Below are 18,654 nucleotides of genomic sequence, written 5' to 3' on the forward strand. Positions count from 1 at the left end.
GATTTAGGACTCTGGATGCAAAGGTATTGGCTGAAGCTCTCAGCTTTCGGGGTCTCGCTGGAGTAGAATCGGCAGAGGAGAAAGCCTCTCATCTGACTAACACTATCAAAGAAGCTTGTGATGCAATGCTTCCAAGGAGATATTGTGGTAAGGGTCATCCACCTGTTTACTGTTGGATCCATTACATAAATGAGAAACGGAAGGTGCCACAGACTTAGGAGACTGGCCATACACGCACGCCTTGATTCGTTCAGGGCATTATACATTGCCCAATTTAAGGAGGGCAAGAAACAATTCGATGTACACATACGCCAAGAAATTCTGCTGGCGTTTTCTACTAGCTAAAGTTGACTCATATCCCTGGAGTAAACCCGACCGGATCTTAGTTAAAAGACCCTTGCGATCCAGGGTGCCCGCTACCAGAATAGATACGAGATAAAGCGAATCATTGAAGGGCTCTTCCTTCGTGGCGAACCTGATGCGATGTGTGAGCGAGGCAGCGAGGAGCCTCTACCCTTTTTCACCAAAGAAGAGTTGGCAGTTGCTACGGCGCACATGCCAGTAGGCAAATCTCCCGGCCCAGTCCTACTATCAAACCTAGTGGTTAAGACGGCAGCACGGTTTGATCCTGATGCATTTATGGAAGTTTACAAAGCATGCCTGGCAGAAGGAGTCTTTCCGGACACGTGGAGAAGGCAAAGACTAGTTCTCGTCGAAAGCCCGTTCTCGTCTGACACTGGAAATGCTGCAGTCAGCTGCAGTTCTCTCTTCACACTTCTATATAGCGTTAAAAGCTTGTCATATTTTAATTTTCCTACAGCCAAAGATTCTTTCTTCACGAAACAATACATGTTGCTTACAATTTCATGCGCTTGTTTTCGAAGTGTTTTACTTTTTAGAACGACTTAAATTCAGCCTTAACCATTACTTTAAAATGTAATGTAATGTAATAAAAACCTTTTACAAAATATCATATCGCACATTAATTGACTACGTAACAAAATACACGACACACCCAAAAGAACCGTACCGAGAGGCAGGACCACAGAACTGAACTTTTTGTGCATGGAAAAGCAAAAGAGAAACAAAACTAAAATAAATATAATTGTTTTGTAATTATAAGCGTATAACTTATTATAAGTATTTGGTTAAGTTAGTATAAGTTATAATAAGTATACTTGTAATTATTTATTATATAAAATTAGATTATAATTTTAATTTATTTATTCTCTCCTTTCAGTGGCGCAGTCTAAATGCTTACTAACGAACTACTACAATTGACTAACTACAGATCGGCTGCGGGTATCTTCTTGAGAAGTACCCACATTTTATATCTTTTGAACAACCTGTATATAAATCAAATGTTACGAAGATAATGTTCATTATATGAAAAGTTATACTTTTTTAACTTTTTGTGAAATATTCTAATTATTAATCTCCAAAAAAATTGTGCAGATGAATAATGTCGTAGTACCTTTCGACACTAGGTTTTACTATGCTTCGCAGTACAGGACATGCGCAATCTTCAGTTGATGGTCATAGGCGTCCGAGTAGTGAAGGGGCGGCTGTGTTTCTTATTTTTTTTTTGATGGGGAGGTAACTTCTGAAAAAAAAAACAAATTTATATTTGTTTTTGAACGCATTACTTGAACGGAATTGCTGTGACTTCTGGGTCTTCATTAAAAGAGTAAGGTAATTATAAAAAATGTCAATTTTTACATTGTATTAATTCAACTCATTGTTTGTTACTGTATCAGACTTTTCGTTATTTCGCATTATCTCTAATCAGAGAATGGTGAAGGTCTATTTTTTAGATTAATTTAATCTAAACCATACCCTACCACAGGTACAGAGATGAATACCTATACCTACATAACCTCCAATGTGTCAAAACTTTTTCACATTACATTTGGAAGTGTTGGCTTGTACTTGCCGTTTATTATTTGATCTAGTACCAAAGGATTTATTCCTGAACTTTTTGATTTTTAATTGAAAAATAAATCGACTACTGACTTGTAGTATTCACCCTTATTTTATTTTTCATTATCGTTTTCCTATTTATTTTTTTACTAATAAATCCATTAGATATGAAAATATTGTTGGTAATGGTTTAATGTTTATACATTTTATAATTGTTCGTATATTACGTTCAGTAGAACTAATCATATGAATGCTAATATTATTTGGTCATTATTTGATTATAAAAAAATCATTGCACACAGAAAATTATTTTTCTCTTTTGCAAAGACAAGGGAAAATTTTTTTTAATGTTATAACTTTGCTATAAAATGGTACATTATCTATCTTTCCCTTTTTTGTGTGTGATTGCTCCTTAAACATACTCATGTAAATGCTTTTATCAGTAAAAGAAAAGGGGGAAAAATGTTCTATAGTCCTTGATAAGTTGCTTACTCCTAGCCTAATTTTAACTTTGAAATGATTTCAGTCTTTTCAGCAAAGTAGTACCCTCTATCCTGCAGTAGAGCTTTTTGCAAGATTTCACTTACCACATTCTTTCTTTAATATCCATTTATCCATTTCATATTTTTACCAATTCACTTTGAATTTTTAATAACCCACCCAATTTTCAACATTCGCCTGTAACTCTGCAGTTATAGGTGATTCAGTATTTGAATTACATTTTTAACAATTTTTGCTTGCATGAATGTATGGGTCATTTTTTAAAAATATCTGGAGTTTATTGATTAAAACTTTTTTTATCATAAATTCCTCCATATCTGAAGAACTCTTTTCTTTCTCTGTTTAGCCTGCGGTAATTACCTTTCAGATAATACTTCAGAGTATGGTTGAGGAATATATGTATGAGTGTAAATGAAGTGTAGTCTTGTACAGTCTCAGTTTGACCATTCCTGAGATGTGTGGTTATTGAAACCCAACCACCAAAGAACACTGGTATCCACGATCTAGTATTCAAGTACATGTAAATATCTGAAGAACCCAGAATGTTTTCATGTAACTTAACAAACTCACAAACCATAGTGAAGAAAATTCAAAATAATGGCTGCAGGCAAGTAAAAATTGGTCATGCATCTATACACATCTCTCTACATAACTTGTGAATTTTTTAACATAATGATTTGTTACATGACCTATTTTACTGTATTAAGGGCATAAGAATCTGCTGTAAAGAAAGGCATTGATATTGCATTTTTTCACATGTTATAACCCAAAAACATAATGTCAGATTTTTACTACATATTTATATTTACTAGAAGGTTATTACATGAAAATTGCAGAATTTTTCATTTTGTTTTTTATACTAGCTGCTAATATTGGAAATTTTCTAAAATGGCACCTTCAAGAAATTTTTTTTTGTATGAAAAAGTATATGAATGAGCTTGTTTTTATTTATTCTATTAGTTGTAGTTCTTAAGCTCTATATATATATATATATATATATATATATATATATATATATATATATTTATATATACACTGATATATATATATATATATATCAGTCTTTTTTGAGTTTTCTAACTGTAAAATTGGAAAAAACTATATCAGTGCCCCATTTTTGAGATATTGTATCGTAATTTAGTACAATAGGACATGTAGTGTTTTATGCAACTCATAGTATTCTCAATTAAAAGTTTTTTTAAAAAATAAAGTGATACCTAAATAATGCAGAAGTTATACAGACCCTTTTCATCTATCTAGTTTTTTGGTATGAAGTGTAGATTAATGTAGACTAAATTTTTTGGGTGTAGGCCATCAATTTTTACTGGACTGCAGCTACCACTTTATTTTTTCTTGGCTATGGTTTGTGATCAAAATTAAATGAATCCATTTTTGAGTTATCTAGCTATAGGAGAATTTATGTTAAAAATATTTTAATTAAAATGGTGCTGCAACCATCCTCATGATATATTACAGAATTACTGAACTATATATCAAGGTGTGATAAAAAAATAAAGAGAATTTTTTAATTTAGCTTACTATGTCTTTTCACTGAGCTTGTCATTTTTCCACATGATGCAGCACTGTCTATAATGTATTACAGTATTTTCAGCCATATTAGATTTGTAGTTCAAATTTGACAGATGAGTAATTAGGATATATTTTTATTATGTGTTGTGAGTTATTTTGTTTGAAAATGATGGAATAAAGGATTAGCATTAAATTTTGGGTCAAAAGTAGAATAAAGTGCAGTGAAGTGGTGAAAATGTTAGAGAAGGCTTTTGGTGAGGATGTTATGTTGATACCAAGGTTATGAGTGATACAAATATTTTCAAAAAGGCTGTGAAAATGTAGAAGATGACAAAATGGTTGGACATTTTAACACATCAACAACTAATGAAAATATTGACAAAATAAAGGATGTTGTAATCATTAATCTTAAATCATCATTAAAAGTTGCTGAAGAGATCTAGTCTACTATGGCTCCTATGAAACCATCTTGACTGACATTTTGGGTATGAAATGAGAAGCAGAAAAATTTGTTACTAAACTGTTGTGTTTCAACAAAAGCATGGCAAAAAAATTGTTAACTGACATTACTGATGGCTCAACATTACTTAAAGATGTCATAACAAGTGACAAAGGCTGTGAGGTTATGTTATGGAAACAAAGGTCCTAACATTCCAATGGAAGCTTTCTTGAAGAACCAAGACCAAAAAAATTATGTCAAGTTCGATAGAATATTAAGCTTCTTACTGTTTTTTATATTACAATGACTTCATCCATTATGAATTCTTATCAGTGGATTGTGATGTTTACAAATATATTACATTTTATTCTGTTTTTGTGAGGCACTCCAAAGAAAATGAACTTTTTTTTTTTTTTTTTTTTTTTTGTCTTCAGTCATTTGACTGGTTTGATGCAGCTCTCCAAGATTCCCTATCTAGTGCTAGTCGTTTCATTTCAGTATACCCTCTACATCCTACATCCCTAACAATTTGTTTTACATATTCCAAACGTGGCCTGCCTACACAATTTTTCCCTTCTACCTGTCCTTCCAAAATTAAAGCGACTATTCCAGGATGCCTTAGTATGTGGCCTATAAGTCTGTCTCTTCTTTTAACTATATTTTTCCAAATGCTTCTTTCTTCATCTATTTGCCGCAATACCTCCTCATTTGTCACTTTATCCACCCATCTGATTTTTAACATTCTTCTATAGCACCACATTTCAAAAGCTTCTAACCTTTTCTTCTCAGATACTCCGATTGTCCAAGTTTCACTTCCATATAAAGCGACACTCCAAACATACACTTTCAAAAATCTTTTCCTGACATTTAAATTAATTTTTGATGTAAACAACTTATATTTCTTACTGAAGGCTCGTTTAGCTTGTGCTATTCGGCATTTTATATCGCTCCTGCTTCGTCCATCTTTAGTAATTCTACTTCCCAAATAACAAAATTCTTCTACCTCCATGATCTTTTCTCCTCCTATTTTCACATTCAGTGGTCCATCTTTGTTATTTCTACTACATTTCATTACTTTTGTTTTGTTCTTGTTTATTTTCATGCGATAGTTCTTGCGTAGGACTTCATCTATGCCGTTCATTGTTTCTTCTAAATCCTTTTTATTCTCGGCTAGAATTACTATATCATCAGCAAATCGTAGCATCTTTATCTTTTCACCTTGTACTGTTACTCCGAATCTAAATTGTTCTTTAACATCATTAACTGCTAGTTCCATGTAAAGATTAAAAAGTAACGGAGATAGAGAACATCCTTGTCGGACTCCCTTTCTTATTATGGCTTCTTTCTTATGTTCTTCAATTGCTACTGTTGCTGTTTGGTTCCTGTACATGTTAGCAATTGTTCTTCTATCTCTGTATTTGAACCCTAATTTTTTTAAAATACTGAACATTTTATTCCAGTCTACGTTATCGAATGCCTTTTCTAGGTCTATAAACGCCAAGTATGTTGGTTTGTTTTTCTTTAATCTTCCTTCTACTATTAATCTGAGGCCTAAAATTGCTTCCCTTGTCCCTATACTTTTCCTGAAACCAAATTGGTCTTCTCCTAACACTTCCTCCACTCTCCTCTCAATTCTTCTGTATAGAATTCTAGTTAAGATTTTTGATGCATGACTAGTTAAACTAATTGTTCTGTATTCTTCACATTTATCTGCCCCTGATTTCTTTGGTATCATTACTATAACACTTTTATTGAAGTCTGACGGAAATTCGCCTTTTTCATAAATATTACACACCAGTTTGTATAATCTATCAATCGCCTCCTCCCCTGCACTGCACAGTAATTCTACAGGTATTCCGTCTATTCCAGGAGCCTTTCTGCCATTTAAATCTTTTAATCCTCTCTTAAATTCAGATCTCAGTATTGTTTCTCCCATTTCATCCTCCTCAACTTCCTCTTCTTCCTCTATAAAACCATTTTCTAATTCATTTCCTCCGTATAACTCTTCAATATATTCCACCCATCTATCGACTTTACCTTTCGTATTATATATAGGTGTACCATCTTTGTTTAACACATTATTAGATTTTAATTTATGTACCCCAAAATTTTCCTTAACTTTCCTGTATGCTCCGTCTATTTTACCAATGTTCATTTCTCTTTCCACTTCTGAACACTTTTCTTTAATCCACTCTTCTTTCGCCAGTTTGCACTTCCTGTTTATAGCATTTCTTAATTGCCGATAGTTCCTTTTATTTTCTTCATCACTAGCATTCTTATATTTTCTACGTTCATCCATCAGCTGCAATATATCGTCTGAAACCCAAGGTTTTCTACCAGTTCTCTTTATTCCGCCTAAGTTCGCTTCTGCTGATTTAAGAATTTCCTTTTTAACATTCTCCCATTCTTCTTCTACATTTTCTATCTTATCTTTTTTACTCAGATCTCTAGCGATGTCCTCCTCAAAAATCTTCTTTACCTCCTCTTCCTCAAGCTTCTCTAAATTCCACCGATTCATCTGACACCTTTTCTTCAGGTTTTTAAACCCCAATCTACATTTCATTATCACCAAATTATGGTCGCTATCAATGTCTGCTCCAGGGTAAGTTTTGCAGTCCACGAGTTGATTTCTAAATCTTTGCTTAACCATGATGTAATCTATCGCCTGGCTTTTTCCAAGTGTATATTCTTCTATTATGATTTTTAAATTGGGTGTTGGCAATTACTAAATTATACTTCGTGCAAAACTCTATAAGTCGGTCCCCTCTTTCATTCCTTTTGCCCAGCCCGTATTCACCCACTATATTTCCTTCCTTGCCTTTTCCAATGCTTGCATTCCAATCTCCAACTATTATTAAATTTTCATCTCCTTTTACGTGTTTAATTGCTTCATCAATCTCTTCGTATACACATTCTACCTCATCATCATCATGGGCGCTTGTAGGCATATAGACGTTAACAATCGTTGTCGGTTTAGGTTTTGAATTTATCCTTATTACAATGACTCTATCGCTATGCGTCTTGAAATACTCCACTCTCCTCCCTATTTTCTTGTTCATCACGAAACCTACTCCTGCCTGCCCATTATTTGACGCTGAGTTAATTACTCTAAAGTCACCCGACCAAAAGTCGCCTTCCTCTTCCCACCGAACCTCACTAATTCCTACTATATCCACGTTTACCCTATCCATTTCCCTTTTTAAATTCTCTAGCCTACCAACCTTTTTTAAGCTTCTAACATTCCACGCTCCGACTCGTAGAATGTTATTTTTAACTTTTCTGGTGACCCCTTCCTTAGTAGTCCCCACCTGGAGATCCGAACGGGGGACTATTTTACCTCCGGAATATTTTACCAAGGAAGGCGCCTCCATTATTGCTTTTGAAAATGCAGAGCCACATTTTCTTGGAAAAAAAAACAGCTGTAGTTTTCCATTGCTTTCAGCTGCGCAGTACTCAGAGGACTGAGTGATGTTGATACGGCCGTTTAAGTCGTCCTGACTCACGCCCCTAACAACTACTGAAAGAGCTGCTGCCCTCTTTCAGGAATCATTCCTTAGTCTGGCTCTCAACAGATACCTCTTCGATATGGTTGCACCTTCGGTCCAGCTATTCTGTATCCCTGAGCACTCAAGCCCCCTCACCAACGGCAAGGTCTCATGATTCATAGAGGAGGAAAATGAACATAAATGTGGGCAAACAATAATTGGATTTTTCACCACTATAACCCTCGAGCTTATAATGCACTCTTAATTTGACATTTCCTCAGACATGTCGCCCTGCAACATTTTTTTGTTACTGATCAAGAAGAATTAAAAGGATAGTTTGTTATGATAGAAGAAATAAAAAAAAAATTGCTAAGCAGACTAATGCTTTCCATAGATGTTTTGAGGATTAGAAGAAACTCTGGCATATGTGTGTTGTATTTTTTTTGTATTTCCCAGAAATACAAAAGGAAATATAAATGTAGTGGAATAAGAAAATTTTCATTTTGATAAAAAATTAAGAATTTTCTTTATTTTTTGATCACAGCTTGTGTAATTCATAAATTTGTGCCAACAAATGAGATTGTAAGTGGTAAGTTTTTAAAGCAGTGATGTAGTTGCTTGAATTCATTGATTTAAACCTAATTGCAGGTAATAGGTTCTAATTTCTTCTGGATGGTAATGCAGCAGTGCATGCTTTGATTATTGTTCTCTTGTTTTGCCAAAATCAAAGAATTCCCATGTTATCCCATCCATCTTACTCACCATATTTAGCACAGACTTTGTTGATTTTCTAGAATGAAAATGGTGATAAAAGGGCTAAGATTTGAAGATGTTTTATTGATCCAGAAGAATGTTAACAGGCAATCTGAAAGGGATTCTGAAGGAAGTTTGAGCATTTGATTTGTTTTATGAGTAGTGTAAACATTGCACAGAAGCAGGTGGATATATAATGAAAGAAGTTATTAAAATATTTTTCTATTTGTATGTGTGTTTTTTTAATTGTCTTAGTTTAGGAACCTAATTGGCATACTGTGTAGACTAACTGACATAGGTAATTTTGGAGGCTCCAGTCTCTTATTGGTAAACTATTATATAAGATAATTGACTCTTCAGATTTCAAAACATCATCAGATATTTGGGTGCTATTAAATGTAAGTGATTTTCCACAGTCTAATTAGAAGAAAATACTTTCTTCTAATCTTTCTCATACTTGCATCACATGAAATTCAATTCTTTGGAAAATAATTGTTCATATCACTTTTTACAGATTTGTCATGGTAATGAGCATTATTTGTTACTGTCACAGATGGTGTTAATAAATTTGGTATTATTTTTTATATTAACCACCTTCCAAAATTATTGTATTCATTTGTCTGTGATAATCTCCAACTTTGGTTTAAATATAAATGCAATTAATCCTTTTCGGATATGAGCCACAATCAGTCATTCAGAAGCACTCTTATAGTGTTCATAGCTCTCATAACATCTTCACTTTGCCATCACTTTTCTTATGGGTAAATTTTATTACCCATGTCTTATCTGATTATAATATATAAATATAATATTAGTATGTAAATGTAAAATATAAATAGTTTATTATTTTTTGATTTAATTTTTTGTAATCACCTAAATTTGGCATTAAAAACTTCTTGACTTTAAATCAAAAGTTTGTTTTTAGATTTACACATTGCCCACTTAAAACCAATTTCTTTCAACATTTCTGGAAGAGTAAAGATTTCTGTTTAAAACCTGTTTGTATTTTGAATAGGTAACAACTTTTTGCATGTAGAAACAGTTTTTTTTTGTAAATAAAAATCTTCTATTATTTTTTTTATTACATGTCACTCAGAGTCATCAGTTACATAGCATTTCTGTGCATAGGGTGTTTTCTGTTTTTTCCTGATATTGGTAGAATTACACTTCATTACATCAAGCTTTCTTTTGTATATGTTTGATTGTTGATATCAAAGTGTTACAGTAATTTGATGTTTGATAACCACTCTTGTTAAGAGAAAAATTAAGACTTTTTTGTTTAGCTTTTTCTTCACAACACTTTATTACATTTAGAACATTTCTTTCTGCATTACGAATAGTTTAACCATGTTTTTGTACAGCTGACATTGTTGTTCACTTTAACAATGCATAAAGTATCACAAGCTGTATTCATGACAATAAAAAAAATTATATGAAAATACAAACACTACTGCACACTAAAAGAAAGGTCAATGATGGGACCAATATTAGAAGGGTGGTACTTATATTTGTTTGGCACACACACTGCAGGCTATATCTCTCACATATCCCGCTTTAAACAGGTCTTCTGACAGCATATAAGTAATCAGTCAAAACGTATTTATCATTTTCAGATTTTCATTATGCTTTTTATTTCAGATGTCTATTCAGGCTGGTCAGAAAGTTGAGGTAACTGGGAAAGATGTACAGGGTGTTGTTGCGTATGTTGGAACTACATTATTTGCTCCTGGGAAATGGGTTGGCATCATCTTAAATGAACCAAAGGGCAAGAATAATGGAACTGTTCAAGGAAAACAATATTTTGAGGTACTTTTCTTGTTATGAATATTTTACCTAATTTTATTAAATGCAATAATTTTAGTTAAATTCTTTTTATTGTACGATATAACTAGTATCTAAAAATAAAATTTATTGTACTTTGTCATTTAATACACTTTGATTGCTTAAGTATTTTTCTCTGGAATCTGATAATGTTTTTATTGTGAAAATTATAAAGCTGTGTTAAATTTAAGTTAAAATTCTGTGCACTCATTTTTGACTTGGCAATTTCACTTTTTATCATAGCAAATATATAACAATGTAAACCTGTAAACAAGATTAAAAAGTAGTAATTTTTGTTTAATTGTTTTGTGTAGTATGTTGAAGGTGTTGCCTTTTTTCTGCAGTATATGTCATAGTGATAAGATTGTTAGTTATTATTGATGCACAGTTTCTGCTATGAAGAAATTTTTTTTACTCCACCTAAAGGGAATGAAAAGTGGATGAAGACAGTAATGGTAAAACCTTCATCACTTCGCTTGTCACCAATTCTCTCTCTTCCTAGTTAGGTAGAGAGCTAAATCTGGCAGTTTTATTCCCAAGAGAATGTAAAAAAAGTACAGAAATATTATTTTGATTAACAACTCCTCTTTGCTTATTAAGTACCATGATCATAATGTTTGTAGGTGAGCCTAGTTGGGTCAAAAGTGACAGCTGTTCTGAAGAATAACAAACACTCATGCCAGTCTTACTAGAGAAAGGAAGGAGTAAAGTGGTTTCCTGTTATATTTTACACTAAGCCAAAATGTATGAATGAGTATCAGAATGTCAAGCCCATTGAAATGCAGGTGATAAATGTCACTTTGTTTACATGGACTGGCTGCATGTTTATTGAACATCGTTAATCTCATAGAAAGCAGTTTTAGATTGTTTTATATCACAACCATAAAAATTGGATTGGATAATAAAAAGCAACAGATTAATCTACTCCTTTGTTGTGACACAATGAATTATATTCACTGCTTCGGTTGTAACAAAGGAATAACAACTCCTAAGGCTTTAAATGAAGTAGAAATTTAAAAGCAGTGTGACGACTGAAAGCTGGATGCTTAAATTTAGAATGGTACATTAATCTCGAGATTAAGCTATCATTATGAAGGAATTCTTTTCACTCCTTCCTAAGTTTACTGGAAAAGGATGAAAGAATTAAGAAAAATTTCTCATTTTTTTACTGATATTCCTACTTTCTTGATAGCTTAAAGGCTAAAATTTGACACATATTTCTATGGGGTATCTAGAAAAAAGAAAGAAAAAATTTCTTTAAACCCTTTTGAGTAAAATTAAAATAAAGATTGAAAAAAGGGTGTTGGGATTGGAAGGGTTAGTAACTTGAAACTGAAAAGGTATATTTAAATTAGGGAAGAATCTATCACTAGAAAATAATTTTTTCCACACCCAAGAGAGTAAAGGTGGTTACAAACTAATCTGCTGTGTAAAGGGGAAATTCATTATCATTGAATATACTTGTATGTAATTCTCCTCTTTCTGGATTAGAGCTTAAATTTGGGAATTTGGAATGTGTATTTAAGAAAGATTTCTAGGAAATGTAGGCATTTTTGAGTTTAATTAACAGTGCCTTGGGGTTAAATCAATAAGTTGAAGTGGGTTTACAGAGACTGATTAAGCTGAAAACTTGAAAGTTGGCTTGGCTGATACCCTTGTATAATAATAAGCTCTGCCTTTTTCATCACTAAATAAAGAATCTCAAACTTTTCTATTGAATGTATTAAAGGTAGAAGAATAAAATTCAGCACATAATAACTAGCATTCTACAAGGTGTGATTGGAAAGTTTTAAGACTGGGCTTGTAATTTCAAAATGGCTGTACTGTAGTCTATTGAGATAGATCTCCTTCAAAGTAGTCCCCTTCTGACTGAATACACCAACTGCAACAGTGTTTCCACTTTTGGAAACTATCCTGGAAATTTTTTTTCTTAAGAATGTTAAGAATCCACTCTGTATTTGCCTGGATGTCTTCCATTGAGTCAAATTGATTCTCTTTCAGCAAAAACTTCAATTTAGGAGACAGTTGGCAGGGACTAAATCAAGGAAATAGGAGGTTGCAGAAGCACAGGAATTTGGAAAAATATTTCACAACCAAGAACGCATGATGAGCTGGTGGTGTAGGATCTAGTTCTTGTCTTGCCAGAGTGCAGGTCTTTTCGTCTATACATTTTTGCACAAATGCTGAAGGATAATTTTATAGTCTTCCCAGTTGACTGTGTGCTCCCTAAGGGCAAATTCATGATGCAAGAAAGCAGTAGAATCGAAGAAAACTCAACATTCTCTTCACATTCAAACGACGACTTTGTCATGGTTGTGGTGAACTTGGACCCTTCCACTGTGATGATTGTGCCTTTGTTTCTGGGTCATGTCCATTAACCCATGATTCCTCACCTTGTAATTACCTTATTTAATGAATCTGGTTAGTTTCGGCCTTCTTAATCAGTTCTTGAGATAATCAGTGTTATTTCTGCTGATCTGAAAACAGTTTCGAAATTAATTTTGCAGAAACTTGACTTATATTCAAATCTTGTTAAAATTGACTGAACTGAACTGTATAAAAATTTAAATTCAGTTCATCAGCTATCTTCCTAATTGTAAGTTTTTGATCAGAGCGCACTAAATTACAAACTTTCACAATGTTTTCACTGGTTTTTGAAGTGGAAGTTCAGCTGGACCAGGAGTCATCTTCTGAATACTAGATCGTGGATACCGGTGTTCTTTGGTGGTTGGGTTTCAATTAACCACACATCTCAGGAATGGTCGAACTGAGAATGTACAAGACTACACTTCCTTTACACTCATACATATCATCCTCATTCATCCTCTGAAGAATTATCTAAATGGTAGTTACCGGAGACTAAACAGGAAAAAGTAAGTAAGGAGTCATCTTCGACTGATTCACGGCCATCTTTGAATCTGTTGAACAAGATAAAAACATTTGATTGGTTCAGACATCTATCTCTGAAAGCTATTTTTTTAAGCATTCATAAGTCTCTGAAGCTGATTTCCCAGCTTTCAAACAAACTTGTTCTATATTTTCATCAATTTTGCGAAATCAGTAATCTGCTGAGAACCAAAAACACATCTTCACTCACCAGGATGCCATTCTACTGAACAAAAATATCATGATGATCTTTTCAGGACACTTCAAGGACAAAACAAGCTTTCCATTTTACTCCTGTGGGCAACTTACTCCCTCCTATTGAGCAGGGATGGCAACTGTCTTAAAACTTCCCTATCACACTTCAAATAATCACATCTTGTTTTTATTTTTGAACCACTCCTAAATGAATGAAGCTGAATTAAGGATGTCTTTTGTATTTCCCACATATTTTATGATCATTGTGATAAAATAAAAATTTAATTGAAAGTAGTACCAATAACATTGTAAAAAATGTTTGGTTTAATTTTAAATATCCTTAATGGTTTGCTAATCTGTGTTGATAAGGAATAAATGCTTATTGTGTAATCAACAAGTTTGTTATTATTAATTTCATCTTTACAAGATCACTCAATATTTTCAGGGATTGAGATCCTGAAAATAACAAATGCTCAGTAGTTATATTTGGGTTCAGATTGAGGCAAGATATGAACATTTTATAAGTTTGCTTAAACACATTTTAGATACTTATTTATACTTACGTTACAATATATACATTATGCTTCTCATATCATCACAAAACCGGTTGAGTCTCTTCTGACAACATGAAATTGAATTGTGGAAAAAATGAAAGGTTAAAGCCTGTGAGAATATTATAACAATATAGTGAGATTGAGATCAGATTAAACGAGTCCTTGTTGCTGAATACAGAAATCTGAGATCTCATTACTTTCATAAAGTCCAGACTGCAAAATGGGACTCCTGGCGTTCCTTTGTTCATGAGCAGGGGAACAGGTATCCCTGGGATGTAATGTATAGAGCCTTGGTATACTAACGATGAAAGGGCGTTCTTCTGTTTGCTCTCTTGACCAGGTTTGGTGCAATTTCAGATACTTCTGAGATTTTACACAAATTACTAGACGATTTGCTGCCTGACAATAGTGAAGCTGGAGAGAGTGCATACTATCTGTGGGTGCAGTGGAAGGTCCTTGGAGATTACTGAGGCTGAGGTGCGTCAAGCTATCTGTAGTCTAGGTAGGGATAAGGCCCCAGGCTTTGATGAAATAACAGTGGAGCTTCTTGTTTGCTCAGTTGGGGTGAGTGCGGGAGTTGTCAGATGTATACTTAATAAATTGTTGTTTGGAGGATACTTCCCTGTGTGTTAGAAGAGGGGGATTATGAAATTGTTATTTAAAGTTGGTGACAAGGATCCTGCTGTAAGTTCATCGTATAGGCCTCTGACGTTACTTCTGGTTATTGGCCAGTCTTTGGAAAGGTTCTGTATCTGCATATAAATGAGAGGTTAACGTCGCAAAGATTGTTGATGGAGAATCAGTACAAGTTATTAGGGTGCACCTCTCTTGGGTGCACCCTATTAAATATGTGATGCAATTTCTTTCTGGCCATGGTGCTTTTAGGGACAGAATGCAGAAATTCAGCCTGGTAGATTCTGGGATGTGTCCTCAGTGTGGATAATTGTACGACACTTACCATTTTCTTTATAAGTGTTCGAAGTAAGAGTTAATGCATATGGAGACCATCTGTCGGCTTGATCTTATTGGTCAGCGTTGGATCTCTGTGTAAACTGGAGGAGCCAGGCCGAATGGGCAATAGTGGAGAGTTTTGTAGTGTACTTAGCAAAGGAAAGCATTGCTGAGGGGATCTAGAGCTCTGCTTGGATTTCTCTTGTATTCTGTTTTTGTTGATGTTTTGTTTTATTAATTATGTTCTAAAACAATGGAAAAAAACAAAACCATTGTTTTGTTTCAATATTACTATGTTGTTCCATGCAATATGTTTCATGTTCTGTGTTGAACTCACTTTTTCCTTAAACGGGTAACTAGTTCAGTTCCTTTGTTAGTTAGGTCCTTTCAGTCTTACTTAATACTCTGTAAGATGTGTTTTGTTTTGAGTTCATTAAATAGTAGTACACCAGCATCCTGGAATATGTCAAAAGCTGAGGTTTCAAAAATGACTTTTGGTAAAGCCCAGAAGGGCTATGAATGGTGCGGTGGCAGAGGGTGTCTTCCCCTATGGGGGTCAGCATGGACTTACATGTTTTTCTAATCCAACTGAAGGAGCCCTATGTTAATGATACTAGTTTGATTGAATTTTCTGGTGAGTGTGCTGTGGCACATTCTTGGGAACCTAGTTTTTGTTTGCTATGATGTATGGTCAGACTGGTTGGCAGTCTTCTAAGTGGTGAACGTGTCTTCCCAAATCAGCTGATTTGGAAGTTGAGAGTTCCAGTGTTCAAGTCCTAGTAATGTCAGTTATTTTTATATGGATTTGAATACTAGATTGTGGATACCAGTGTTCTTTGGTGGTTGGGTTTCAACTAACCACAAATCTCAGGAGTGGTTGAACTGAGACTTTACAAGACTACACTTCATTTACACTCATACATATCATCCTCATTCATCTCTGAAGTAATATCTGAACGGTAATTTCTGGAGGCTAAACAGGAAAAAAGGAAGGTTGGCAGTCTTCTGGACATATGGTTTGTGTGATGAACTAATTTATGTTATGCAGTTGTCAGTTGTCTTATGTTATTCACTTGATGTACTTACTGTTAGATACTTTCAAATAACTTGATAAGCAGGGTACTTACAGATGAAGCCAGGTGAAAATTTGGGCAGTCTCTGAAATGAATGGATAAATAGATCCTAATAGCTCTGGATGCACATTTTTGTCAATCTTTTTAAGGACCTACACCCACAAAGACTTAGGTGGATAGTCTTGAACATTTCCTGAAAACTGGGAGCCTTTATTTTGTCATTGAGACAGACCAACCTCTAACTTTCTCTTCAGCACTTGAAGAAAGTTACAGAATTACTCTGGTAACAGGCCACATACTGTGATCTCTGACTTAAGTTATTATTAGCAATCATAAGCTTATAACCTGTGAAATTGCTGACTTCATCCATGGTGAGCCTGAATGCTATCCTCTTATGGACATCACATGTTAAGAGATCTACTGAAATCCAGAATGTGCTACTACATCAGATGCAATGGCTAGTAAAGAGCATGAAGTTCAGACAACAGATGAGTGAATGCATGAATACATATTAGATCTTTCTAGGTTAGTCATTTCAACTGAAGGCATCATAACTAAGTCTGTCTTTTAAAGCAGTTGTGGAAGAAACTGGCATTCCTTTGATTTTATTTTATTACATTTGAAATTAAGCACCACCAGGTGGTAGTATTCACTTCCTGGAAGTTCCAGAAAGTGAAGAAAATCTCTTCTAACAGGATACTTTGGACAAAAGGCTGGAATGGAATATTTTCTGAGCTGCTGATACATCCTGGAAGGAACTGTTGGACTAACTGATGCCTAGAGAAAATACTGGCAGGACTTCCTGCAGAGGTTTAGAAGAAAGCCATTTAGTGTTGCACAGATATATTTATTAGCTGAAGGTAAAGAGTTCTGTCCTGTGTGTAATTCAAAGTGATAAGGTAAACAAGAATACTGACAAAAAAATAGCTAGTATTTTTGGCTTGTTTCCTGACGCACTCTTATTACTCTCTCTTCTATTGTGTTGCTTTTCTGTTTAGTATCCATTGGGTACTGATCTTCTGCTATATTACCAGGTTTCATCTTACTATAGAGGTAAAACAATTTCAGTGAAATGGAGTGGTCACTTTCCTGGATTCTGCTGGAAATTGCCCTGAACATACTCCTACACTGTGGCTGGTCATTCAGGAACCATTTGTCTGGCTGTTGCAGATATGCCATAATGAGGCTATTTTCCTGAGTTCTGGAAAGCTGTTCTAGTTCAGATGCATCTTAAAGATGGAAGAGATGTCGATGAGGTCAGCAGTTATTGATCAATGAGCCTCTTGCTTGTCATTAATGAATTAAGTAATTATAGAGGGCACATTGATACAGACATTTTTTTATAAATCAAATATTCATAATATATAGCCTTTGTGTACTTTGTTGTATATTTATAATACATTTCATTACCACATTATATATAGCCCATTAACTTGAGTTAATCAAGGCCAGTATGATAATCTATCATAAATCTATCCATCATAAAGAGGTTGGTGCTGATGACTTGTCCTTTCAAGTGGAAAGCACCAACTGTCAATATTTTTGGCAATCTTTATTGAAATGAAAGCTATATTTCTTTCCCTTCTTTTATATTTTTTTGTATTTGGAATTCAGTTTCCTTAAATCTTTCCCATTGGATGGTTCTTGACTGTTGTCAAGGATTATCTTACTAATAGAACATGTAGTTTTAAAATTGTTCATCTAGCAAGTTGGTAAACGTAAGTTCGCCTTGTAACCAACATTATTGAAGATGGTCACAATTAGGGGAAGCCCACAGGGTTCTTTATTGGACCTATTATTCTAGAACTTTGTGTTAGATGACTTCATGAGTGCCAGAGTGTGTCTGCTCCCAGATTGTGTCATTGTTCAGTATTTTGCTGCCAAGGGCAGCAAAATATTTTCATTGAGCATGGAATTTCATGCCCACAGTTAGACGAAAACTGAGAAATGGTGGTTTTGGCTGTCTTTGGAGGACTGGATGTATAGCAAAATTTAAATATATCTGTACCTTAAGACAAAAGTGTATGGTTATGAAAGGCATGACAAAATTAACTTTTAGTCGGAAACCCTTCACATTAAATAAGAGGAGTCCATAAATTCCTGAGAACGTACTACTGATTGTTTTTTTTTTAGTAACCGTGTCAAGCTGTTAGTTGCAGATACTACCATCTTAATATAGAAGACTGAAGTAAATAACGTCTCGAGAGTGAATATGTGTTGGTGCCACCATAGTTTCAGTTTATAAATTGGATTTAAACATAGGCCTTATTCAAAATTTATGGAGCAGCCAAAGAAGAACTGGAATATAGTAATTTGTACTATTGAGTTTAGGACATGATTCTTTGTCTTATTATTTTTCCTTTTTTTTTAACCTCCAGGACTAACGTTAGGTATTGCTTCAGAGGATGAGATGAATGACAATTTTTGTAATGTGTGAAAATTCCGTACCTGACTGGGATTCGAAACCGGGATTTCTGGATTAAAGGCCGAGATGCTACCACTTGTGCTGTGGAGGCTGGCAAGTCCTACTATTTACTACCAGGAAA

At 34.2% G+C, this 18,654-nt stretch overlaps 1 protein-coding gene across 5 annotated transcripts in view; it reads left to right on the forward strand.

Moving 5' to 3' along the window:
• Window positions 1–1,341: 1,341 nt before the first annotated feature.
• The window catches only part of DCTN1-p150 (dynactin subunit 1), a 190,824-nt gene continuing 173,511 nt past the window's right edge, over window positions 1,342–18,654 (forward strand). The window contains exons 1-2 of one of the 5 annotated variants that reach the window (XM_075355121.1): window positions 1,342–1,687; window positions 10,267–10,434. In XM_075355121.1, coding sequence (XP_075211236.1) covers window positions 10,267–10,434 — 168 coding nt within the window. In that variant the 5' untranslated portion in view covers window positions 1,342–1,687. Of the gene's footprint in view, window positions 1,693–10,266; window positions 10,435–18,654 lie in introns of all 5 variants that reach the window. The other 4 variants (XM_075355120.1, XM_075355122.1, XM_075355124.1 and 1 more) reach the window with 4 other exon arrangements.

Source organism: Lycorma delicatula, chromosome 1 (assembly GCF_047948215.1).
Source record: "Lycorma delicatula isolate Av1 chromosome 1, ASM4794821v1, whole genome shotgun sequence".
Classification (NCBI taxonomy): Eukaryota; Metazoa; Arthropoda; class Insecta; order Hemiptera; family Fulgoridae; genus Lycorma; species Lycorma delicatula.